This window comes from Triticum aestivum, chromosome 1B, assembly GCF_018294505.1.
Source record: "Triticum aestivum cultivar Chinese Spring chromosome 1B, IWGSC CS RefSeq v2.1, whole genome shotgun sequence".
NCBI classification, from domain to species: Eukaryota; Viridiplantae; Streptophyta; class Magnoliopsida; order Poales; family Poaceae; genus Triticum; species Triticum aestivum.
The window spans coordinates 67,793,385-67,820,093 of NC_057795.1; the positions used below are offsets into that span (position 1 = coordinate 67,793,385).

Below are 26,709 nucleotides of genomic sequence, written 5' to 3' on the forward strand. Positions count from 1 at the left end.
TCATGGGTACTTAGATAAGATATATTTGCTCAATTTGTTCATCAAGTTTTGTATATCAACCACACGAAATTGAAAGTTGACACGTGGTAATGCACTAAAAAGAATTACCATAGAAGGTATAGTCGATGAGGACAATTATAATTGAGTTCACGATATTGTGCCTATCATGGCCAGATCAATAAAAGAGGGTGGTGAAGTACAGTCGATGTCTTACCTTCGGGATCATGATCATGATGATGTAATTTTCTAATATGCACGTCTTGTAGTGTTTCCGGATTTTGAGTTGAATTGTGTAAGATTAATATTTGCATTCTATGGTTTTGAATTAAGATGTGTATAAACATTTTTTGCAGTATATGATTTTGAATTGAGCTGTGTATGATTTTGAGTTGAACTACGTAGATGCATGATACTGGCAGTAGTCTCGATAGGGTGTCGCGTGTAGCCTAAAGTGCTGACGGGAAGCCACACGAAGCTTTTACCCAGGTCCAGGCCCTCACAACGAAGGTAATATGATACTCCTGTTTGATTGATTGTTGATATAAATGCCGCGTACGAGGGGGTTATAATGGCATATCATAAGTTTATCGAGACTACAAATTGGATGCTATGAGCTAGCCCTGGCTTCACCTTATAGGGGGGGGGGGACGACGACACTTAGGGTTTACGTGAGTCCTAGTCGGTTACGATTAACTTGGGAGGCCGCCATGATATTCGGGATAATATTGCATATCAAGTTGGCGAATGCTTCTAAAGCAGGCCTACAAGAGGGTACGTATATGACCTGGGCCAAGTTACGACATGTTGGGTCCCGACGCCAACCTGATGGGCCGACTTCCCGCCTGGCAATGTACACCCGGTACGTGGTAGCGTCAGTAGCACTTGAGCTTGTCAAGAGCTCGATTGCGTCCGGGTTGAACTAAAACCTTGCACACCATCTTGGTCTGCTTGACCAGGTCCTGAAGGGCACCCGAGGATCTGTGGAAGGAAAACATTGAGTGCCGCTCTACGGCGAGGCAGGAGAATGACATGATCTATAGTGCTTGGAAGCTTGAGAGGGAAGACAAAGCCAGCAATGCGAGGCATCCAACCTCCTGATCTACGTTTATCGCTGAAGATCAGCCACTTTCGGAGAGCCGGTTTCAGTGAAACCACGAACCATCTTGAATCTTTGAGTGATGTCATTGTAAACGTTAGGCCTGGATGTGCAAACCCAGTCCGATTTGGTCCACACATGGAGAGTAATGTACCAACCCGAATTGAGTTTAGAACGGTCAAGCATGTTGTGCGAGGCAGCGTGGATCCTAGTGAAGGTTGCGTCCTAGTGCCTGCCACTTCTAAACTAACATCAATACTTTGGTAGTAGCATATAACCAATTTTGTAGACACGGAGTCAAGTATCCATTCGTTGGGTAACAATATAAGTGGGAAGTGCTGCGTTGGTCACAGTTTTGAGGTGGTGGGTTGTTGCTGGGCATCGATTGGAGGGAGGATCTTTGCAGAGTTACGTGACCTCTCTGATCGGCATCCAGCAGCACCCAGGATCGGCTACCACCTCCTTAGAATTGGGCTAAGCTCAACATGGATGGTTCCTGATTCTCCACGGACACGACGGATCGATTATTTTTTCGCTTGGAGATCCCTCTGGTCATGCCCGGACATTCTACATGCGGAGCTGGCTGGTTGCACGGAAGGACTAGCTCTGCCTCGGCAATGGACTAGCCTCCCGATCATTGTTGAATGTGACAGTTTTCTGGCCATGCAGATGGTGAATTCTAAGGAGCAGGATCACTCTCAATACGCTATGGTAGTGCAAGAAGTGAAGAGACTTAAGGGTGAAAGGGAGTGTGTTATTACTCATATTAGTCGAGAGCAGAATAATGTCAGTCATTCCTTAGCAAACTTTGGTAGGATGGAGGATGTACTGTTGTTTGGATCCAATCCGGGCCCAACAATATCCCTAGTATGTGCAGGAAAGAACTGATTTGCTCTTGAGTAATACATTCTCCCCCCCCCCCCCCCCCCCCCCCCCCCCCCCCCGCGCAAAAAATATGTAGAGCAAATGAAAACAAAGATGATATTGTGTTAAATATTTAATTATGATGGACAGATAATTTTTTGTAATAGTAGTATATAAACTGTACTTCTGCCGTGTTGCAAAAATGGGTCGATGTTAGATGTACGGCGAGAACCGTTTCAACAATGCGTAGATCGATGGGTTGACATGTTTTGTGTAAACATCCTATGGAGATAGATTGAGAAGGAAAGTGAAAGGGATATGTTGCCTATGTTTGTGTTTGAAGTGTGTGAAAATTTGTGTTTGAATCTCAGTGGCTGAACAAATCTAGAACTTCGAACATCTCCCACCTATACTGAAGCACTGTAATTCAAATCTTACATAATTGTCCTGTTATTATTTTTAATTGTTTCAGCTATTCTTGACTCAAGACGATCGAGCACCCGTACACACTCTGCTCTTGCTGCTTCTTTTTGAGCACACACTCACACCGCTGGTATTTGTTTGATGGTTGAGTCGCGCACAATGCGTGGCTGGCCATACAAAGTCACGCGCAGTAACAAGACCTCACCTCTGCACCGAGGGGTACCATCGTCTTTTATCTGCTCAGCTGTGCACCGAGGGGTAACAGATGCATGGCGTGCACCACGTGAGAGGGCTTTTGCGTTCATGCCCCTAGTTTGAATATGAAGTTCATCAATGGTGAGATAGCCCCTAAAACCATACTGGCAACAGCAGTACTCAGTCCTGCTCTATACCTGTCCATATATACATGCTTCTCTCGCTTGCTTGGCTGGCCAAGTAGCAAGCAGTAGGTTCTTCTGTGCAAGCTCGCTCGCTCCTCCTCAGTCCCTAGCCAGTCTGCCAAGAGACAAGAGAGATGGCTCGCCCCCACCACCTGACCCTCCTCTCCGTCTTCTCCATGCTGCTCCTCACGGGCCTTGTGGCTGCTGATCTGTCCGGAGGGAATAAAGTCGGGAAGATTGTGACCATGACCGTCCAATACCCGGCCGCGGGCTCGCCGCCGGGGGAGAAGACCACGATCTCAGCGCACTACGTTGACGAGCACGGGGGCGGCGACCGCCGCTTCAACCTCGACTGTGACGATGACGAACCGTACGTCTCTCTCTCTCTCTCTCTCTCTCTCTCTCTACCCGTGTGATTTCGCTTTGTTTTAAAAAAAAATTCTAGCTAAGGTTGCTGCTTGCGATTGAATTCCAGCCTCGGTTTCGCCATGAAGTACCTTATCACGACCCTGGAGGGGATACGAGATGCGCGGGAGTCTCGATCCGAGGTAACTAACGTTGAGTTTGCCCCACCCTGTTCCGTGTTCTTGCTGATTTCAGAACGCAATGTGAAGTGCTGACCTTGACCTTTGCCTCGTTACTTCTCAGCTCTAGTAGTAGGTGGACCTTCACGTACGGTGCTCAGCGTGGTGGATGGTTGCATGTCCAGTGCTCAGTGGAGATTGGAGAAGGAGCTCCTCTTTTCGTCTCAGGCAAAATATATTAGGCGCCTTTTACTTTGTGCTGTAGTATGAGACTATCGGTAAGGGAGAATTTCTGGTTGTACTTCCATATTGTTGTACTCTCTATCAGTAACCAGTGCCAGTCGGAGAGGTAGCAGTAGTGAGGTATAATACAAGTATCTCTGTAGTATCAGACTATCAGCAGGGTGCTTGCTTATGTCGATCTTCAAGTATCTCTCATGGATTGTGTGTGTCGCTTAGCATAAGAGACGATCATGTGAAACTCTTTTCAGTTCGTTCGAGAAAGAAAATTGTATTCTTGTGTCTTCTATTTTATGCATTTTCTGCTAAATCTCTGTCAACCGGAGGAAATTAATTGTGCTTTAGAAAAACATTAACTAAATATAACATAAATTCAAACACAAGATGCCATAAGCAACTAGTTAAATAGCACCTATGACCGTAAGAGAGAAGAAAATTAAGAATGCAACCAAAATTCAATTAATTAGCACCAGGGCTACCATCTCTCTGTGAGTTATCCAATAGCCTACTCCAACCAACAATTCAATTAATTAGCACCAGGGCTACCATCTCTCTGTGAGTTATCCAATAGCCTACTCCAACCAACAATTCAAAGCATACCTCAACATAGTTAAGTTGAATGCACTAGGAGAACACTACCCAAAACCGCATGCATAACGGGATAATAACCATGCTCAATCACAATATGAAGTTCGCCACGCCAGGCCAAAATCAGAAATTTGACCTTTTGGGGAAACTGTAGCACAAATTGAACCTGTTCGAAATGTTTAACCAAATCTGACCCTTTTTCCGAAATGCAACAAAAGGCATCGTTTTGTTTGAACTACGCAACACCATGGTCAATGTGTTGACACTCAAATGCAGTCACATATGAACAAATAGGAAATATTACAAATTTTTGCTTGAACTTCATCATAACTAGAACTTGCAGACAGGTCCATCCAATTCAAAACTCTTTACTCTTTCCACAACTCATCAAGACTGAAGAGTTGTCACACATGCCATCACTTTCTCATCATTGTCAACAATCTTGGCATTGTTACTCAAAAAAGTCGCCTTGTCCATGTAATGAACATTAATGAGTGTGGCTATCTAAAAACAATGGCAAGAAACATACCGCATCAACGAAAAATCTACCGCATAATATTTAAAGCACCTCGCAAGAATATAGCATCAAGGAATAAATATCTATAATAGGCCATGCCATTACATCTATTCCCCCTCTAACACATACCCTAACCCTAACCCTGGTTCATTGATGTCACAGATCGTAAATATATGACTAAGCCTAGTGCTTACTACACATCACAAAAATTATATTGACGTCTCTGTGACCACTTCAAGAGTGGATTTGGGAGAAATTCCCAAAACTAGAATTTGGGCACACTTGACCAATGCCACCAAACAAATGAATTTCAGCCAACCAAATCGTGGGAGATGTGAGAGGTTACCTCACCGGATGGGAAATGACCGAATCCATGGATAAATGTCACCGATATGAATGCTTTAGAGAGGGGTTTGAGCGGGGGAAAGAGATGGGGAGGAGGCTGCAATTCGGGTGTGAAAGAGGAGGAAGAAAGGTCAAATTTTGAATCAAGTGGTGGAACCAACCCACCAAGGTTCAAGTAGTAGACTTTGCATTGGTGCTCGCATTTTCCTGAATTTATTTCATACTTTTCGGCGATGTTCATTCAGTGGGAGTACAACTTCCCATGGACTATGAGGTGTCTGTGGTGACTTCGTCAATCTCCAATTCTCAAGCCGAAAAAGTATCTCGGAGATGCTCATAGGGGTAGTGTGTGCGTGCGTGCGTTCATAGGGGGAGTGCATGTGCACATATGTGAACTTCTACGTTGCACCATGTTAAAAAATGAAGTAGCATCAGTGACTCGTAAACGATGTTCCCACAAATCATTCTTTGGTAAGAAACATCGAACATCATTGTTGTGAAATTTTAGTTAAACAGATATTAAATTACAGACATCAAAAGCAATAGTGAAAACCACAAAAGAAATATGAAATGCATACACAATAAAGGAAATAGTGTGTATAGGAAAAAACAAAAAGGATAAAATAAAGGTAAAGAGGGCTAAACCAAATGAAAAAATCATTTTGGTAGGTACAAATTAAGCTGCATGCTACAAATATGCATGAACAATCTCTTACAGCAATTTCCCCCAAAGCAGAGCTTTCTACTCGGAAGCAAGAGTACAAGACGTCTGTTTTGACTTCAAACTACTCCATTGACGAGCAAGCAAACAGAAAGCACATGCATTGATTCAACACACACTCTGAATCAAACTGTCAGATCGGCGCCGGTCTTGGGACATTTGTAGCAGCTGGTACTACATGCATGATCACACCCTACGGCCTGCAACACTACGGCTCAGTAGATCGGCGCACACAATGCACTGATGCAGCTGCCGCTGCTACTACTTTTGGGGCACATGCACTGCTGATATTTGTTTGACGGTTGAGTGGCGCGCACTGCGTGGCTTGCCATCAAGTATTTGTAAAAGTTTGCCCGTGTAGACTTCCTCTGGAAATTTGAGTTTTTACGCTCATTTTGTCATCAACTATTTGGCCAACACTTTGGCGTATTTCAAAAGATATTTGACAACAAAAGTTGACACTATTGGCTTATTCATGTTTTGACCAAAAAAATTGTGCCTCTTCCATGCCCCCCTTTATACAGCTTCGTATTTTTGCACCTGCTTTTTCAAATCTATGAATTGCTCTGCCCCTATTCTGTTGAGAGCAACTAACGCACGGTGTCAGCTTCATTGTAAAAAGGCTAGTTTGCCCATGGGGACTTTCTCTTGAACTTTGTGTTTTTATTGTAATTTTTATACGAGTATTTGGATAACACTTTGGCGTATTTCCAAACATATTTGATAATAAAACTTGACATTATTCGCATATTCAAGTTTTGACAAAAAAATGTGCCTCTCCCATGTTCCCGTGTCGCAACTAGGCCGCACGCCCGCGATCACCTAGCCTCCGTCGGCATGCCGCACCACCCTTGACACTGCCGCATTTTCTGTGGATAAGCAAGCTTGGGGGCAGTTTGGTCATTATTATTTTCTGGAATATGCTCCCATATCTAAAAAGTTGTTTAATCCGATGCCGAATAACGGAGTGTAAGCAAGGGGCAAATGGTATCTTCAATTGAGAAGGCAAAATCATCATGTTAGATAAGCGAGGTAAAATTGCAATTGGAATTCACGGTAGAACACCAGTTAGTATGAATTGCCTCCCTGGCAACGGCCAACAGTACATCGGCAGCTGTTCACACGCGGCTCACGCAGCTCTGCTCTAACCTATATCCGGTCCATATATGCTTCTCTCGTTTGCTTGGCCAGCCACATTTCATTCACGCAGTTGAAGTGGCAAGCAGTAGGTTCTGTGCACTCCTCATCCCAAAGTCTGGCATGGCTCAGCTCTACCACCTCACCCTCCTCTCCGTCTTCTTCTTCCTGCTCCTCACCAGCCTCGTGGCTGCTGATCTGTCCGGAGGGAAGAAGGTCGGCAAGAAGGTTGGGAAGAAGGTGACGATGACCGTGCGGTACCCGGCTGAAGACTCGGGGGAGAAGATCACGATCTCGTCGCAAAAAAAAAAAGATCACGATCTCGTCGCACCTCGTCGGCGAGGGCGGGGTCGGCGACAGCCACTTCCATCTCGACAGCGACGACTACGAGCCGTATGTCTCTCTGTCTCTTTGTCTCTGTCTCCAACTCATCCTCACAAAGCACACACTCCATGAGTCTTGTGGTTTTGCTTGGTTTAATAAATTTTTAGCTAAGCCTGCTGTCGATCTGCAGCATCGTTTTTGTTAGATAATAACGATAAATAAATGAGACAGAGAGACACGGATTTTTACGTGGAAACCCTTGCGGGAGAAAACCACGGACGCACGAAGGCGCAATCACTATGATGGAGGAGTATTACAAGCACGAGACGACAGACCGTCTGAGGTGCGACTACATGGGGTATATAAGAGGGCAATACATGAGAGTCCCTGGAGGACAAGTAAACGAGTTGTACTCTTACGCGTCGACGTCAACGCAAAGGCCCACACCGTTTGTATTACGTCTAGTCCAACACGGTACTAGAATTTAGATCATAATTTAACAATCTCCACCTTGATCCAAATTCCCTCCAGTAGTCGAAGAAAGTGAATAACTCCATCCAAATGAGCATAAACACCTTGTGCGTCAAAGTCCATAGGACTAATGAGAAATACCAACTAAGCCTGAGCAAAGCTCAAACTTATTGGTCGGAACTGGCTTTGTCATCATATCAGCAGGATTATCATGAGTACTTATCTTGCATATCTTCAAATCACCTTCAGCAACAACATCTCGAATATAGTGAAATCTAACATCAATGTGCTTTGTCCTCTCATGATACATTGGATTCTTTGTAAGATATATGGCACTTTGACTGTCAGAAAATATGGTAGGGCAAGATGAATCTCCACAAAGCTCAATGTACAAACCTCTCAACTAGATAGCTTCTTTGCATGCCTCAGAAATAGCCATATACTCGGCATCAGTAGTGGAACAAGCCACAATAGACTGCAAAGTTGCTCTCCAACTCACAGCACAACCACCAATGGTGAAAACATAACCTGTGAGCGATCTTCTCTTATCCAAATCACCAGCAAAATCAGAATCAACAAAACCAACAAGTCCATCTCCAGTTTTCCCAAACTTTAAGTAAGCATTAGAAGTACCACGCAGGTATCTGAAAATCCACTAAACTGCTTTCCAATGCTCTTTTCCAGGATTAGCCATGTATCTACTGACAACACTCAATGCATATGATAAATCCGGACGAGAACAAACCATGGCATACATAAGTGAACCAATTGCACTCGAATAGGGAACTCTAGACATGTACTCAATATCTGCATCTAACTTAGGACATAAAGCTGATGACAATTTGAAGTGTGCAGCTAACGGTGTACTCACCGGCTTGGCATTATGTATATTAAAACGACGAAGAACTTTATCAATATATCCCTTCTGACTGAGATACACTTTTCCAGATGGTCTATCTCTGGATATTTCCATGCCAAGTATTTTCTTTGCTGCACCCAAATCCTTCGTCTCAAATTCATTACTCAATTGCTTCTTTAGTTCATCAATATCTGACATACTCTTTGCAGCAATAAGCATATCATCAACATAAAGGAGCAAATAAATAGTTGAACCATTGACAGTTTTCAAATAAACACAACTATCATAATTAGACCTTTTGAAACCTTGAGAGAGCATAAAGGTGTCAAATCTCTTGTACCACTGTCTCGGGGATTGCTTCAATCCATAAAGAGATTTCTTTAACTTACAAACAAGTTTTTCTTTTCCAGGAATAATAAAACCTTCAGGTTGTTCCATATAAATATCCTCTTCTAATTCTCCATGTAAGAATGCAGTTTTAACATCCAATTGTTCAAGCTCAAGATCATGCATGGCAACAATACTAAGTAAAGTGCGAATAGAGCTATGCTTCACAACAGGAGAAAAGACTTCGTTATAGTCAATACCTGGAATCTGGCTATAATCTTTAGCAACTAACCTTGCTTTATATCTTGTCTCATCATTAGGAGAAACACCTTCTTTCCTCTTGAAAACCCACTTGCAACGAATATGTTTCTTCTCTCTAGGTAATTTTACTAAATCCCAACTGCCATTCTTTTCAAGTGATTCCATCTCATCATGCATAGCAGTCATCCACTTATTACTGTCACCAGAAATAATAGCCTCGGAATATGAAGAAGGCTCAGCATTACCTTCAATTTCCTCTGCAACAGATAAAGCAAAAGAAACAATATAGCACTCTTCAATTAACCTGTCAGGTTTATTAATACCCCGTCTAACTCTGTCACGTGCAAGATTCCAACTGGGTGGAACAATAGGCTGATTTGGAGTGGGAGTGACATGTTCATCATCAACGACGGGTTCATCATGTGCATCAACAATTTCATTACCAGATGTATCACCTGTTTCAATAACATGCTCCACCTGAACAGTAGGCTGCTGAATAGTAGGCTGCTGTTCACTCTCAACGGGAACATTAGTAGATGAAACATCATGTAACATAGCAGATTCATTAAAGATAACATTTCTGCTAATAACAACCTTCTGGGTTTCAGGATTCCACAATTTAAAACCTTTAACACCAGACTTTAACCAAGAAAGATGCACTTAACAGCCCTAGGCTCCAACTTTCCATTATCAACATGAGCATAAGCAGTGCAACCAAAAACTCTCAACTGTGAATAATCAGCAGGTGAACCAGACCATACCTCAATTGGAGTTTTCTTATTAAGAGCAATAGATGGTGAACGATTAATGAGATAACAAGCAGTGGAAGCGGCCTCAGCCCAAAAACGCCTATGCAAACGTGCATTGGACAACATGCAACGGGCTCTGGAAATAATGGTCCTGTTCATACGCTCAGCAACACCGTTTTGTTGAGGAGTATAAGGAACGGTGTAATGTCTGACAATGCCTTCAGACTTGCAATAATTCTTAAATTGCTTAGAACAGAATTCCATGTTGGAAATATGCCCTAGAGGCAATAATAAAAGTGTTATTATTATATTTCCTTGTTCATGATAATTGTCTTTTATTCATGCTATAACTGTATTATCCGGAAATCGTAATACACGTGTGAATACATAGACCACAATATGTCCCTAGTGAGACTCTAGTTGACTAGCTCGTTGTGATCAACAGATAGTCACGGTTTCCTGGCTATGGACATTGGATGTCGTTGATAACGGGATCACATCATTAGGAGAATGATGTGATGGACAAGACCCAATCCTAAGCCTAGCACAAAGATCGTGTAGTTCGTTTGCTAGAGCTTTGCCAATGTCAAGTATCTCTTCCTTTGACCATGAGAGCGTGTAACTCCTGGATACCGTAGGAGTGCTTTGGGTGTATCAAACGTCACAACGTAACTGGGTGACTATAAAGGTGCACTACAGGTATCTCCGAAAGTATCTATTGTTTTATGCGGATCGAGACTGGGATTTGCCACTTCGTGTAAACGGAGAGGTATCTCTGGGCCCACTCGGTAGGACATCATCATATGCGCAATGTGACCAAGGAGTTGATCACGGGATGATGTGTTACGGAACGAGTAAAGTGACTTGCCGGTAACGAGATTGAACAAGGTATTGGATACCGACGATCGAATCTCGGGCAAGTAACATACCGATAGACAAAGGGAATTAAATACGGGATTGATTAAGTCCTTGACATCGTGGTTCATCCGATGAGATCATCGTGGAACATGTGGGAGCCATCATGGGTATCCAGATCCCGCTGTTGGTTATTGACCGGAGAACGTCTCGGTCATGTCTGCATGTCTCCCGAACCCGTAGGGTCTACACACTTAAGGTTTGATGACGCTAGGGTTATAAAGGAAGTTTGTATGTGGTTACCGAATGTTGTTCTGAGTCCCGGATGAGATCCCGGACGTCACGAGGAGTTCCGGAATGGTCCGGAGGTAAAGATTTATATATGTGAAGTCCTATTTTGGCCACAGGAAAATGTTCGGGATTTTTCGGTATTGTACCGGGAAGGTTCTAGAAGGTTCCGGAGTGGGGCCCACCTGCATGGGGGGACCCACATGAACGTGGGTAGTGGGGGCAAGGCCCCACACCCCTGGTCAAGGCGCACCAAGATCCCCCCTTAGAAGGAATAAGATCATATCCCGAAGGGATAAGATCAAGATCCCTAAAAAGGGGGGATAACAATCGGTGGGGAAGGAAATGATGGGATTTCTTTCCTCCCACCTTGGCCAACGCCCCAATGGACTTGGAGGGCAAGAAACCAGCCCCTCCACGCCTATATATAGTGGGGAGACGCATGGGAGCTTTAGACGAAGTTCTGGCACAGCCCTACCTCTCTCCCTACTCCTCCTCTCCCATGGTGCTTGGCGAAGCCCTGCTGGATTGCCACGCTCCTCCACCACCACCACGCCGTTGTGCTGCTGTTGGATGGAGTCTTCCTCAACCTCTCCCTCTCTCCTTGCTGGATCAAGGCGTGGGAGACGTCACTGGGCTGTACGTGTGTTGAACGCGGAGGTGCCGTCCGTTCGGCACTAGGATCATCGGTGATTTGAATCACGACGAGTACGACTCCATCAACCCCGTTCACTTGAACGCTTCCGCTTAGAGATCTACAAGGGTATGTAGATGCACTCTCTTTCTACTCGTTGCTGGTCTCTCCATAGATAGATCTTGGGGACACGTAGGAAAATTTTGAATTTCTGCTACGTTCCCCAACAGTGGCATCATGAGCTAGGTCTATTGCGTAGATTCTTTGCACGAGTAGAACACAAAGTAGTTGTGGGCGTTGATGTTGTACAATATGCTTACCGTTACTAGTCCAATCTTGTTTCGACGGTATTGTAGGATGAAGCGGCCCAGACCGACCTTACACGTACTCTTACGTGAGACAGGTTCCACCGATTGACATGCACTTGGTGCATAAGGTGGCTAGCGGGTGCCAGTCTCTCCCACTTTAGTCGGAACGGATTCGATGAAAAGGGTCCTTATGAAGGGTAAATAGCAATTGGCATATCACGTTGTGGTCTTGCGTAGGTAAGAAACGTTCTTGCTAGAAACCCATAGCAGCCACGTAAAACATGCAACAACAATTAGAGGACGTCTAACTTGTTTTTGCAGGGTATGCTATGTGATGTGATATGGCCAAGTAGAATGTGATGAATGATATGTGATATATGAGATTGATCATGTTCTTGTAATAGGATTCACGACTTGCATGTAGATGAGTATGACAACCGGCAGGAGCCATAGGAGTTGTCTTAATTTATTGTATGACCTGCGTGTCATTGAACAACGCCATGTAACTTACTTTACTTTATTGCTAAACACGTTAGCCATAGAAGTAGAAGTAGTCGTTGGCGTGACAACTTCATGAAGACACGATGATGGAGATCATGATGATGGAGATCATGGTGTCAAGCCGGTGAAAAGATGATCATGGAGCCCCGAAGATGAAGATCAATGGAGCTATATGATATTGGCCATATCATGTCACAACTATATAATTGCATGTGATGTTTATTATGATTATGCATCTTGTTTACTTAGGACGACGGTAGTAAATAAGATGATCCCTTACAAAATTTCAAGAAGTGTTCTCCCCTAACTGTGCACCGTTGCTACAGTTCGTCGCTTCTAAGCACCACGTGATGATCGGGTGTGATGGATTCTTACGTTCACATACAACGGGTGTAAGACAGTTTTACACAGCGAAAACACTTAGGGTTAACTTGACGAGCCTAGCATGTACAGACATGGCCTCGGAACACGGAGACCGAAAGGTCGAGCATGAGTCGTATAGTAGATACGATCAACATGAAGATGTTCACCGATGATGACTAGTCCGTCTCACGTGATGATCGGACACGGCCTAGTTGACTCGGATCATGTAATCACTTAGATGACCAGAGGGATGTCTATCTGAGTGGGAGTTCATAAGATGAACTTAATTATCCTGAACATAGTCAAAAGACCTTTTGCAAATTATGTCGTAGCTCGCGCTTTAGTTCCACTATTTAGATATGTTCCTAGAGAAAATATAGTCGAAAGTTGACAGCAGCGATTATGCGGACAGTAGAAAGCTTATGTCCTTAATGCACTGCTCAGTGTGCTGAACCCCAAACGTCGTTTGTGGATGTTTCGAACATCGAACATACACGTTTTGATAACTACGTGATAGTTCAGTTAAATGGTTTAAGTAGAGGCACCAAAGACGTTTTCGAAACATCACGGAACATATGAGATGTTTCGAGGGCTGAAATTGGGATTTCAGGCTCGTGCTCACGTCAAGAGGTATAAGACCTCCGACGATTCTCTTAGCCTGCAAACTAAGGGAGAAAATCTCAATCGTTGAGCTTGTGCTCAGATTGTCTGAGTGCAACAATCACTTGAATTGAGTGGGAGTTGATCTTCCAAATGAGATAGTGATGTTTCTCCAAAGTCATTGCCACCGAGCTGCTAGAGCTTCGTGATGAACTATAACATATCAGGGATAAATAAGATGATCCTTGAGGTATTCACGATGTTTGACACCGCGAAAGTAGAAATCAAGAAGGAGCATCAATTGTTGATGGTTGGTGAAACCACTAGTTTCAAGAAGGGCAAGGGCAAGAAGGGATACTTCATGAAACGGCAAATCAGCTGCTGCTCCAGTGAAGAAACCCAAGGTTGAACCCAAACCCGAGACTAAGTGCTTCTGTAATAAGGGGAACAGTCACTAGAGCAGAATTACCCTAGATACTTGGTAGATGAGAAGGCTGGCAAGGTCGATAGAAGTATATTGGATATACATTATGTTAATGTGTACTTTACTAGTACTCCTAGTAGCACCAGGGTATAAGATACCGGTTCGGTTGCTAAGTGTTAGTAACTCGAAATAAAAGCTACGGCATAAACGGAGACTAGCTAAAGGTGAGCTGACGATATGTGTTGGAAGTGTTTCCAATGTTGATATGATCAAGCATCGCACGCTCCCTCTACCATCGAGGTTTGGTGTTTGCGTTGAGCATAGACATGATTGGATTATGTCTATCGCAATACGGTTATTCATTTAAAGAGAATAATGGTTACTCTATTTATTTGAATAATACCTTCAATGGTCTTGCACCTAAAATGAATGGTTTATTGAATCTCGATCGTAGTGATACACATTTTCATGCCAAAAGATATAAGATAGTAATGATAGTACCACTTACTTGTGGCACTGCCATGTAAGTCATAATGGTATAAAACGCATGAAGAAGCTCCATGTTGATGGATCTTTGGACTCACTCGTTTTTGAAAAGTTTGAGACATGCGAACCATGTCTATTGGTGTATATGCATGAAGAAACTCCATGCAAATGGATCGTTTGGACTCACTTGATTTTGAATCACTTGAGATATGCAAATCATACCACATGGGCAAGATGACTGAAAAGCCTCGTTTTCAGTAAGATGGAACAAGATAGCAACTTGTTGGAAGTAACACATTTTGATGTATCCAATCCAATGAGTGTTGAGGCATGCAGTGAATATCGTTATGATCTTACTTCACAGATGATTCGAGTAGATGTTGAGAATATTTACTTGATGAAATACAAGTCTGAATTATTGAATGGTTCAAGTAATTTCAGAGTGAAGTAGAAGATCATTGTGACAAGAGGATAAAATGTCTATGATGTGAATATCTAAGTTACGAGTTTTGGCACACAATTAAGACATTGTGGAAATTGTTTCGCAATTAATACCGCCTGGAACACCATAGTGTGATGGTGTGTCCGAACATCATAGTTGCACCCTATTGGATATGGTGCGTACCATGATGTCTCTTATCGAATTACCACTATTGTCCATGGGTTAGGCATTAGAGACAACCACATTCACTTTAAATAGGGCACCACGTAATTCCATTGAGATGACACCGTATGAATTATGGTTTAGAGAAACCTAAGTTGTCGTTTCTTAAAGGTTTGGGGCTGCAACGCTTATGTGAAAAAGTTTCAGGATTGATAAGCTCGAACCCAAAGCGGATGAAATGCATCTTCATAGGACACCCAAAACAGTTGGGTATACCTCCTGTCTCAGATCCGAAAGCAATAAGGAATTGTTTCTAGAATCAGGTACTTTCTCGAGGAAAAGTTTCTCTCGAAAGAATTGAGTGGGAGGATGGTGGAGACTTGATGAGGTTATTGAACCATCACTTCAACAAGTGTGTAGCAGGGCACAGGAAGTTGTTCCTGTGGCACCTACACCAATTGAAGTAGAAGCTTATGATAGTGATCATGAAGTTTCGGATCAAGTCACTACCGTACCTTGTAGGGTGACATGGATACGTACTACTTCAGAGTGGTACGTAATCCTATCTTGGAAGTCATGTTGCTAGACAACAATGAGCCTACGAGCTATGGAGAAGCGATGGTGGGCCCGGATTCCGATAAATGGCTTGAGGCCATAAAATCCGAGAGAGGATCCATGTATGAAAACAAAGTGAAGACTTTGGCAGAACGGCTCGATGGTCGTAAGGCAAATGAGTACGGATGGATTTTAAAAGGAAGACAGACAATGATGGTAAGAATTACCATTAAGAAAGCTCGACTTGTCGTTAAGATGTTTTCCGACAAGTTCAAGGAGTTGACTACGATGAGATTTTCTCACTCGTAGCGATGCTAAGAGTCTGTTGGAATTATATTAGTGATTACTGCATTATTTATGAAATCTTGCAGATAGGATGTCAAAACATTGTTTCCTCGACGATTTTCTTGAGGAAAGGTTGTATGTGATACAACCGGAAGGTTTTGTCAATCCCGAAAGATGCTAATAAGTATGCAAAGCTCCAGCAATCCTTCTAAGGACTGGAGTGAGCATCTCGGAGTTGGAATGTATGCTTTGATGATGATCAAAGATTTTGGGTTTGTACAAAGTTTATGAGAAACTTGTATTTCCAAAGAAGTGAGTGGGAGCACTATAGAATTTCTGATGAGTATATGTTGTTGACATATTGTTGATCAGAAATGACGTAGAATTTCTGGAAAGCATATAGGGTTATTTTGAAAGTGTTTTTCAATGAAAGCCTGGATTAAGCTACTTGAACATTGAGCATCAAGATCTATAAGGATAGATCAAAATGCTTAATAATACTTTCAAATGAGCACATACCTTGACATGATCTTGAAGGTGTTCAAGATGGACCAGTCAAAGAAGGAGTTCTTGCCTAAGTTGTAAGGTACGAAGTTAAGACTTAAAGCTCGACCTCGGCAGAATAGAGAGAAAGGACAAAGGTAGTCCCCTATGCTTATGACATAGGCTCTACAGTATGCCATGCTGAGTACCGCACCTGAAATGTGCCTTGCCATGAGTCAGTCAAGGGGTACAAGAGTGATCCATGAATGGATCACAGACAGCGGTCAAAGTTATCCTTGGTAACTAGTGGACTAAGGAATTTTCTCGATTATGGAGGTGGTAAAAGAGTTCGTCGTAAAGGTTACGTCGATGCAAGCTTAACACCTATCCGGATAGCTCTAAGAAGAGATACCGGATACGTATTATGGGGCAACAATTTAGAATAGCTCCAAGTAGAATAGTTATTTGGAATAGCTCCAAATAGAGCGTGGTAGCTACATCTAGGAGATGACATAGAGATTTGTAAAGCACACACGTATCTGAAAGGTTCGGACCCGTTGACTAAAACCTCTCTCACAAGCAACATGATCAAACCTAAAACTCTTGGGTATTAGTCACATGGCGATGTGACCTGTGAGTGTTAATCACATGGCGATGTGAACTAGATTATTGACTCTAGTGCAAGTGGGAGACTGTTGGAAATATGCCCTAGAGGCAATAATAAAAGTGTTATTATTATATTTCCTTGTTCATGATAATTGTCTTTTATTCATGCTATAACTGTATTATCCGGAAATCGTAATACACGTGTGAATACATAGACCACAATATGTCCCTAGTGAGCCTCTAGTTGACTAGCTCGTTGTGATCAACAGATAGTCATGGTTTCCTGGCTATGGACATTGGATGTCGTTGATAACGGGATCACATCATTAGGAGAATGATGTGATGGACAAGACCCAATCCTAAGCCTAGCACAAAGATCGTGTAGTTCGTTTGCTAGAGCTTTGCCAATGTCAAGTATCTCTTCCTTTGACCATGAGAGCGTGTAACTCCTGGATACCGTAGGAGTGCTTTGGGTGTATCAAACGTCACAACGTAACTGGGTGACTATAAAGGTGCACTACAGGTATCTCCGAAAGTATCTATTGTTTTATGCGGATCGAGACTGGGATTTGTCACTCCGTGTAAACGGAGAGGTATCTCTGGGCCCACTCGGTAGGACATCATCATATGCGCAATGTGACCAAGGAGTTGATCACGGGATGATGTGTTACGGAACGAGTAAAGTGACTTGCCGGTAACGAGATTGAACAAGGTATTGGATACCGACGATCGAATCTCGGGCAAGTAACATACCGATAGACAAAGGGAATTGAATACGGGATTGATTAAGTCCTTGACATCGTGGTTCATCCGATGAGATCATCGTGGAACATGTGGGAGCCATCATGGGTATCCAGATCCCGCTGTTGGTTATTGACCGGAGAACGTCTCGGTCATGTCTGCATGTCTCCCGAACCCGTAGGGTCTACACACTTAAGGTTCGATGACGCTAGGGTTATAAAGGAAGTTTGTATGTGGTTACCGAATGTTGTTCGGAGTCCCGGATGAGATCCCGGACGTCACGAGGAGTTCCGAAATGGTCCGGAGGTAAAGATTTATATATGGGAAGTCCTATTTTGGCCACCGGAAAATGTTCGGGATTTTTCGGTATTGTACCGGGAAGGTTCTAGAAGGTTCCGGAGTGGGGCCCACCTGCATGGGGGGACCCATATGAACGTGGGTAGTGGGGGCAAGGCCCCACACCCCTGGTCAAGGCGCACCAAGATCCCCCCTTAGAAGGAATAAGATCATATCCCGAAGGGATAAGATCAAGATCCCTAAAAAGGGGGATAACAATCGGTGGGGAAGGAAATGATGGGATTTCTTTCCTCCCACCTTGGCCAACGCCCCAATGGACTTGGAGGGCAAGAAACCAGCCCCTCCACGCCTATATATAGTGGGGAGACGCATGGGAGCTTTAGACGAAGTTCTGGCACAGCCCTACCTCTCTCCCTACTCCTCCTCTCCCATGGTGCTTGGCGAAGCCCTGCTGGATTGCCACGCTCCTCCACCACCACCACGCCGTTGTGCTGCTGTTGGATGGAGTCTTCCTCAACCTCTCCCTCTCTCCTTGCTGGATCAAGGCGTGGGAGACGTCACCGGGCTGTACGTGTGTTGAACGCGGAGGTGCCGTCCGTTCGGCACTAGGATCATCGGTGATTTGAATCACGACGAGTACGACTCCATCAACCCCGTTCACTTGAACGCTTCCGCTTAGCGATCTACAAGGGTATGTAGATGCACTCTCTTTCTACTCGTTGCTGGTCTCTCCATAGATAGATCTTGGTGACACGTAGGAAAATTTTGAATTTTTGCTACGTTCCCCAACATTCCATACCATTATCAGTGCGAAGTATCTTTACCTTCTTTTCAGTTTGTCTCTCAATCATAATCTTCCACTCCTTAAATGCTGAGAATGTTTCATATTTATGCTTCAAGAAATAAGGCCAAACTTTTCTCGAATAATCATCAATAATAGTCAGCATGTAACTTGCACCACCTAGTGACTTCTTGCGAGATGGTCCCCATAAATCAGAATGCACATAATCAAGAATACCTTCAGTTGTATGGTTTGAAGTATTGAACTTCACCCTCTTGTGCTTGCCGAAGATACAGTGCTCACAAAATTTCAATTACCAGGTTTATATCCATCAAGGAGACCTCTCTTGTTTAACTCTGCTAAACCAAGTTCACTCATATGTCCAAGATGCATATGCCAAAGGTTAGCAGCATCACAATTAGAATTCTTTGAAACAACTGGAGTAGCGTTACCTGAAACAGTAGAACCTCGAAGGTAATAAAGACCATTGGTCGAATTTAAGTCACCTTTCATCACAACAAGGGAACCTTTGGTGACCTTCAAAACACTATCTCCACCTGAATATTTGTACCCCTTTGCATCAAGGACACTCATAGAAATAAGATTTCTCTTCATCTTCGGAATATACCGAACATCTGTCAAAGTTCTGATTATGCCATCGAACATCTTGATTCGAATAGAACCTATGCCTTCAATCTTGCATGGTGAATTATCAAAACCCAAAACGGAACCAGCAGAAGTAGTGGAATCAAAAGCATTAAACCAATCTCTATATGGACACATATGAAAAGTGCATGCAGTGTCAAGTACCCACTCATCATTGGTCTCAGCACATCCAGCAATAACGACAAGAGCATCATCGGAACTATCATCACGAGCAACGTTAGCAGAATGTTCACCTTGTTTGTTACCTTTCCTCTTTTCCTTATTCTGCAACTCGAAACACTCTGAGATGTCATGCCCGTCTCTCTTGCAATATCTGCAGTACTTCTTGTCTCTGGATTGCGACCGGCCCCTGTGGCCGTTCTTACTTTTGCCTCTGTTTCCATTATTGGAGTTCTTCTCCTTTGTCCTGCCACGAACAGATAATCCCTCTGCTTGGGATGAACTTGAACCATCATGAGGCACCATTAGTTTCATCTTCTCCTTAGAGTTCAAAGCTTCATAAACTTCATTAAGTGTGAGAGTATCACGACTGTATAATATGGTGTCTCGAAAATTGGTATAAGAACTCGACAGTGAACAAAGTAACATTAAAGCAGTATCTTCCTCTTCATACTTAACCTCCATTGCAGCTAGATCAGATATGATCTCTTTAAATTCTGAAATATGATTCAAAACATTACCTCCCTCGGGTAACCTGTGCAGGAATAATTTTTGCTTCAGATGCATCTTGCTGGTGAGATCCTTAGTCATGCAAATCCCTTCCAGCTTTAACCATGGAGCGGCGGCAGTTTTCTCGCTCAAAACTTCCTGCAAAATATTATTATGCAAATGGAGTTGAATTTTTGACAAAGCCTTACGGTCAATTCTTTTCTTCTCATCAGTCCAGTCCTGAATTCTGTTCTTTTCAAAACTATCCAGTGCTTCATCATAGTCGGACTGTGCCAACAACGCCCGCATCTTGACTTGCCATAGGGTAAACCTTGTGTCACGGTCCAGCAGCGGAAGATCGTACTTCATGGATGCCATGAACCGATAAAACTGTGTACACAAAGTAGTACAAGCAGATAGAAAAATTCTTGATAGAATTTAATATACAGATCAAACGGAATTAGAAATAGTAGCACCTGGTGGCTCACGGGTAGACGCGTAGCAATTTGCAAACCCAAAAAACTGATTTGACTTCACGTCAGGAACTGACGTGAAGTGGAGTAGTACTACTAGGAATCGATCTGATGATTTGACGTGAATAGGATTAGTACTGGTACTGTGCGTCGGGACTTGGTGTTGTGGATGGGAAGACGTGGTCTCGGCGACACGCGGCTGTAGCAACGTCAGCTTGTAGTGGAATCAATTTCCGGTCAGGAGCGGCAGCTGGAACTTGGCGACTTGCGGCGGCAGCAGCGGAAATCGATCCGGCTTCGGATCGCCTGGTCACGCGCGGGCGACGGCTCGCACGCAACCCTAATCTCTCGTCTCAAAAATCTGTAACTTGGCTCTGTATACCACTTGTTAGATAATAATGATAAATAAATGAGACAGAGAGACACAGATTTTTACGTGGAAACCCTTGCGGGAGAAAACCACGGACGCACGAAGGCGCAATCACTATGATGAAGGAGTATTACAATCACGAGACGTCAGACCGTCTGAGGTGCGACTACATGGGGTATATAAGAGGGCAATACATGAGAGTCCTTGGAGGACAAGTAAACGAGTTGTACTCGTACGCGTCGACGTCAACGCAAAGGCCCACACCGTTTGTACTACGTCTAGTCCAACACGGTACTAGAATTTAGATCATAATTTAACAGTTTTTCCGTGAAAAACCTTGTCTCGGCCCTGGAGAAGGTAGGAGATCCGCAGGCCTGCCTATCCAAGGTAACGCACATTTTGCCCCTCCCTATCTCATCCATTGGTTGAGATTTCAGAACGCAAATGTAAGCTACTGACCTTTGCCTAATTGTTTCTCAGATGTAGCTTCACGGTGCTCAGTGGGCATTGGAGATGTAGCTCCTCTTTACATTCGTCTTAGCGAGAATACATTAGGCGCCTTTTACTATTTTGCTGCAGTTCCTTCTGCGTGCAGCAGTGCCCATTCGGCGAGCGTGTCCAGTGGGCCTATTATTTAGGCTGTAGTAACGTGGAAGTGTCCAAGGGTCGTCATTTGTGGCTTTCTATTTCTCATGACCCTATTTTTGTATCCTATGAATGTTACTATTGAGCAATAATTTTGATTTACCCCTAAAAGAAGTTGTCTCTGTATATCTTGGATTTTGTAATCTTCCGTGTTCGGGCAAGAAAATATCTTGTTGTTCTTCTGTTTTTTGCTGCTCAATTTCCGTCCGGTGAAGGACCTCTAGTGAGCTTTTCCAGATGGTGATCTACTTAACTGCACGCTTAAGAAAAGAAGTTCTTTCACTTGGCAGAGTCTGTGGAGTGGGATTCAGACATTCAAAAAGGGCCACATTTGGAGAGTTGGAGATGGTACGCAAATAAATATTTGGGATGATCCTTGGGTCCCTAGCAGCCCAAGCAGAATGGTGATGACCCGAAGAGGTAATATTGTTCTCACGAAAGTTTCTGAATTTATTGATATGGAGAACAGATGCTGGGATGAAGAACTAATCCGACAGGTATTCTAGCCTGTTGATGCCAATAGGATATTGAATATTCCTCTCGCTACAGGTATGATGGACGATTTTGTGTCATGGCACTATAACAAAACAGGGATTTTCTCAGTTAAGACGGCATACCATATGGAGTGGGATCACCAACATGGACGAAAGTTGAGACAAACAAATACCACATTGTCTTCAAGTACTAGTCCAGTTTGGCGCACTCTTTGGAAGCTTCAAATACCGGCAAAGATCAAGGTGCATGTTTGGAGAGCTTTGTATGGTGCAATCCCTTGCCGGGGAGTACTGGCCAATCGACATATGATAACAATCTCCGACTGCCCGATATGTGCCACGGACTGCGAGAGTATTCGTCATTCTTTCTTTCGATGCAACAGAGTGCAAGAGATTTGGGCAAAGCTAGGCTTGCTACACATCATAAATGAGCTGTCTGAATCTGAGTTGGAGGGATCTTCGGTCCTTGCTGACCTGATGCTAATGCCAAACGCTGCTGTCCCATCGCTCCTGGGCGTGCCCATGAAGGAGTTGGTTGCTGTGGCGGTTTGGTATATATGGTGGGAACGACGGAGATTCACCCATGGTGAGCCCATTCAGGAACCTGGAAGATCGGCCCAAGCCATTGTGACTCTAACCAAAAACTTCTTGAGGGCAAGGAAGCATGGCGCGGGCAGGATACAGAGACATGGATGGACGAGACCTTCAGAGGGATTTGTTAGCCTCAATATTGACGCCTCTTTTGATGCTGATAGTGGCACCGGCGGGACAGGGGCCATCATACGGGACTCAACAGGCTCCTTCGTAGCGGCATCCACGAGCAGTATCCCGTTTGTCCAAGATGCAGCGACGGCCGAGGCTCGGGGCCTTAAGGACGGGCTGGTGCTTGCAAACACCATCGGCTGCAACAAAGTCGAGATCAGGGCGGACTGTATGGAGGTTATCCAGATAATGCAAGGAGGCGGTAACTCCTTAGGACCGGCTGCGGCAATCTATGAGGAATGTACTTTCTTGTGCCGTAATTTTATTTCTGTTAGTTTCAGTCATTGCCCTAGGGAAGCCAATATGGCGGCTGATCTTTTGGCTACTAAGTCGGAGCCCTCGCGAACTATTGTATGGCACCAACGATGTAGCTCTTTTTCCACATGAAATATAAACCGTCATGATGGCTTTTCCCTCAAAAAACAGATTAAATATAGCATAACTGCACAAATGTAAAAAAAGAACAGATGGGAAGGACATAAAAATGCGATTGAGATAGAAAACAGAGGGATACATTAGCTAATAATGCCACGTACGCCAGAAAATAATGCTACGATGACAGAGTCGGCTTATTATTTACATATATCTTATTTTGGATCTTAGGAATCAATTCATTACATTAAAAAATAAAAGAGAGATGTCCGATTAATTCGTGGAAAAGCGGGTAGAAGTTATAATAACACACTCACAAGATGTGACATCCGGCCTCCACCCGCCCTGCCTCCCCTTCGGCAAGCTCCTGTCAAAGCCTCACCCGTCTCGGGGTCTGTCTAATCCAATTGGGGTCGAAGCAAAAATGGGTCCCCCACCTACACCTGTCAAGCCTCGAACTCGCTTCCGCTTAGGACGCTACGGCGAGACGCATTGCACCAGCTTTGGCTTGGTCTTACTAGTGTCCCCGTGGCTCGCTGTCGCTTGCCGCGGTGCCCCCATCTCGTCCTTGAGGCTTCGCTCCTCTCCCATCTAAGATCGACTCACACAATTTGTAATTTTAGTCAACTGAGAATTAGCAAAAGCAAAATTCGTTCGGTTATAGAAAATATGAATGAACAAACCTTTTAGCGTGAAACAAATAATTTGTTTCAACTCTGTACCGACGAGCAAACAGAAGTCACATGTATTCAACACACACTTCGATCAGGTGGTGATCGATACTTCTCATGAGGCGGTTGAGGCAGACGCTCCATGCATGAGTTGATCGATCACACCAAAGTTGAGTAGCACCGGTGACTCGTGCATGATCAGTCTGCACAAGGTGTATGCATGGGGTTTTGAATTATGTATGTCTGCTTAAGCATCAATTATACATGACACTCGAAAATCTTCCAAAAGGGCATGAATCGTAAATGGTGTGCATATCACTAGTTGCATTTTATGTTAGACATATCATCATTGTTGTGAAAATTTCACTAAGTGGATATTAAATCACGTCAAAAGCAACAATGAACGGAACCCCCAAAAGAAACATGAAATCAAAAAAGAAAGGTGAGGGGGGGGGGGGGTGTTGATTTAGGCATATGCACAAAGCTGCAGCAAATATCTACGAACTGCAGCAAAGAAATAATTGCGAGAAATCATTTTTTAGTCATATGCACAAAGCTGTAGCAAATATCTACGAACTGCAGCAAAGAAATAATTGAGAGAAATTATTATTTTTAGGCATATGCACAAGGCTGCAGCAAATATCTACGAACTGCATGCAGCAAAGAAAGTCTGTTTCCACTTTCAATTGTCAAACAGAAAGCACATGCATTGATTCAACACACACTTACTTTGTCAGAGAGAGAATCCGCCTGCACTGCATGCAGCGTCAAACTGTCAGCTAGGCGCCGGTCTTGGGGCAGTTGAGGCGAACGGCTCTATGACCATAAGCTGCTGATGACACCCACGTTGAACTAGCAGTAGCAAGTACTGGTAGCAGCTTGTACTACATGATCACCCTACAGCAAAGTAGCACAGACAGTTGAGTGGCGCACACTGCGTGAGTGGAAACAAGAACTCAGCTCTGCACCGAGCTAGCTCTTGTACATTAGAAACCTAATCCATTTTTCTTTTTTAATTTTCGAAGGTAAACTCGTAGTTGGGATCCACTGTAGTCTGTAGGGGTAAGAACATCAATGTCTCTAAAACCATATATACTGGCAACTGTACGTACATCAGCAGTAGTTCACACCCGGGTCCTGGTTCACACAAATCTGCTCTTACCTATCCTCCATATATGCATGCTTGGCCGGCCACATTTCGCTCACGCAGTTGAAGTAGCAACCAGGGCAACCAGGCAACCAGTAGGTTCTGTGCACTCCTCAGCCCCAAGTCTGCCATGGCTCGGCTCTACCACCTGACCCTCCTCTCCGTCTTCTTCCTCCTGACCCTCACCGGCCTCGAGGCTGCCGATCCCTCCAGAGAGAAGAAGGTGACCATGACCGTCCAGTTCCCGCCTGCCGACTCGCCGCCGGGGGAGAAGATCACGATCTCAACGCACTACATCGACGAGGACGGGGTGGGCGACAGCCACGTCCATCTCGACTGCGACGACCATGAGCCGTATGCCTCTCTCTCCCTCCCTCCTCTCTCTCTCTCTCTCTCTCTCTCTCTCTCTCTCTCTCTCCCTCTCTCTCTCTCTAACCGACTCCGACTCCGACGAGCCGTGTGATTTTTAGCTTGATTTGATTTCTAGCTAATCTTGCGGTTGATCTGCAGCCAGCTTGGTTCCGCCGTAAAACACCTTGTCAGGAGCCTGGAGAAGATACGAGATGAGGAGGCGTCTCTATCCGAGGTAACGTACATTTTGGCCTCCTATCTATCCGTCGATTCATATCTCAGAACGCAATGCAAACTGCTGACATTTGCCTCATTGTTTCTGAGCTGCAGGCCTACGACATGCCCAGTCAGTGGATGCAGGTCCTCTTTCATTTGGTCTCAGGGAAAATCAGGCGCGATTTACTTTATTATCGTAGTATTATGTCTGCAAGGAGCTCCTTCGCTCGTGCCAACAATCACTCGGTGTTGGCAGCTCTATCCACCTCGTACTACTAGACCCAGGCTGAAGAAATCTTCCGCGTTCAGTCTGTTGAGTGCCCATTCCGGGAGCGTATCAGTTATCAGGGGTCGTTATTTAGGTTGTAGTGATGTGGTAGCCTGCACTGTGCAGGGTGCTGGAGTACATCTGCCTTCAGTTATCTCTGTATTATTTGGATTCTGTAGCTTAACATATCTACCGTGTTCGAGAAAGAAAATATGTTCTTGTTCTTCTTTTTCTTTGCGGGAAACGTGTTCTTCTATTCAATTTTAGGATGTTTATTGTGTTGTACAAACTGATTAATATATAAAAAAAGACCACACTCATGGGTAAGGATCGTTACAATACACCCGCAAGCTATGGCATCGTAGCCGACTTGGCTACCAACAAGACCCGTCATCACCAAAAAGTGAAACACCGTCAAGCAGTGTCACTGTCATCGTTTCTCCCTGAGCGAACGACTCCAACTCCACCACAAACGACCGACAAAAAGCCCTCAGAACAAACAATACACGAGAAGGCTAGCGACCTGAACAATCAACCAAATACGTCAAGGACTAGGCCGTTCTGACTCGGACAACAAGTATCACAGGAGAAAGAGCACGCCTGGCACCAACCTGCCCCAAACTACCCATCACTTGGCATCGTTGTCGCCGGGTCACCTCACAATGCTACGGTTTCGACTTCATGCTCAGGGACATGCCGAACATTCGTTGACGAAGGACATGCCGCGACCCTTTTGAAATAGGGTTTCCTCCCGCTTTGTAGTACAAAGCAATCATCACCGCATTGCTGGGGCGAACAACACATCAAGCCTAAAGATAAAACAAGAAGAACAAGAGAGAAACAAATGCCAACAACGGCATCTTGACGACACGTGAATGATCCGCCACCGTTGCGCCCTCCGAAGTCATCCCACCACGCACCCAACACTCCGGAGCGCCGCCGCCGCGTACCAAGCAACACCTTCAGGAAGGAGAGCGACGACAACGACG

The 26,709-nt window shown here is 44.2% G+C and overlaps 2 protein-coding genes and 1 pseudogene across 2 annotated transcripts; all 3 read left to right on the forward strand.

Moving 5' to 3' along the window:
- Nucleotides 1–2,897: 2,897 nt before the first annotated feature.
- LOC123077272 (uncharacterized) lies at nt 2,898–3,375 on the forward strand. The gene is made up of 3 exons (XM_044499520.1): nt 2,898–3,133; nt 3,239–3,311; nt 3,364–3,375. Exons 1-3 carry the CDS (start codon nt 2,898–2,900, stop codon nt 3,373–3,375), a joined length of 321 nt encoding a protein of 106 aa, XP_044355455.1.
- Nucleotides 3,376–6,958: 3,583 nt separating this feature from the next.
- Nucleotides 6,959–21,628, forward strand: LOC123107619 (uncharacterized; annotated as a pseudogene).
- Nucleotides 21,629–24,863: 3,235 nt separating this feature from the next.
- On the forward strand, nt 24,864–25,925 carry LOC123107630 (uncharacterized). Its single transcript, XM_044529598.1, has 3 exons — nt 24,864–25,239; nt 25,396–25,471; nt 25,567–25,925. Exons 1-3 carry the CDS (start codon nt 25,016–25,018, stop codon nt 25,729–25,731), a joined length of 465 nt encoding a protein of 154 aa, XP_044385533.1. The 5' UTR covers nt 24,864–25,015; the 3' UTR covers nt 25,732–25,925.
- The last annotated feature ends 784 nt before the right edge of the window (nt 25,926–26,709 follow it).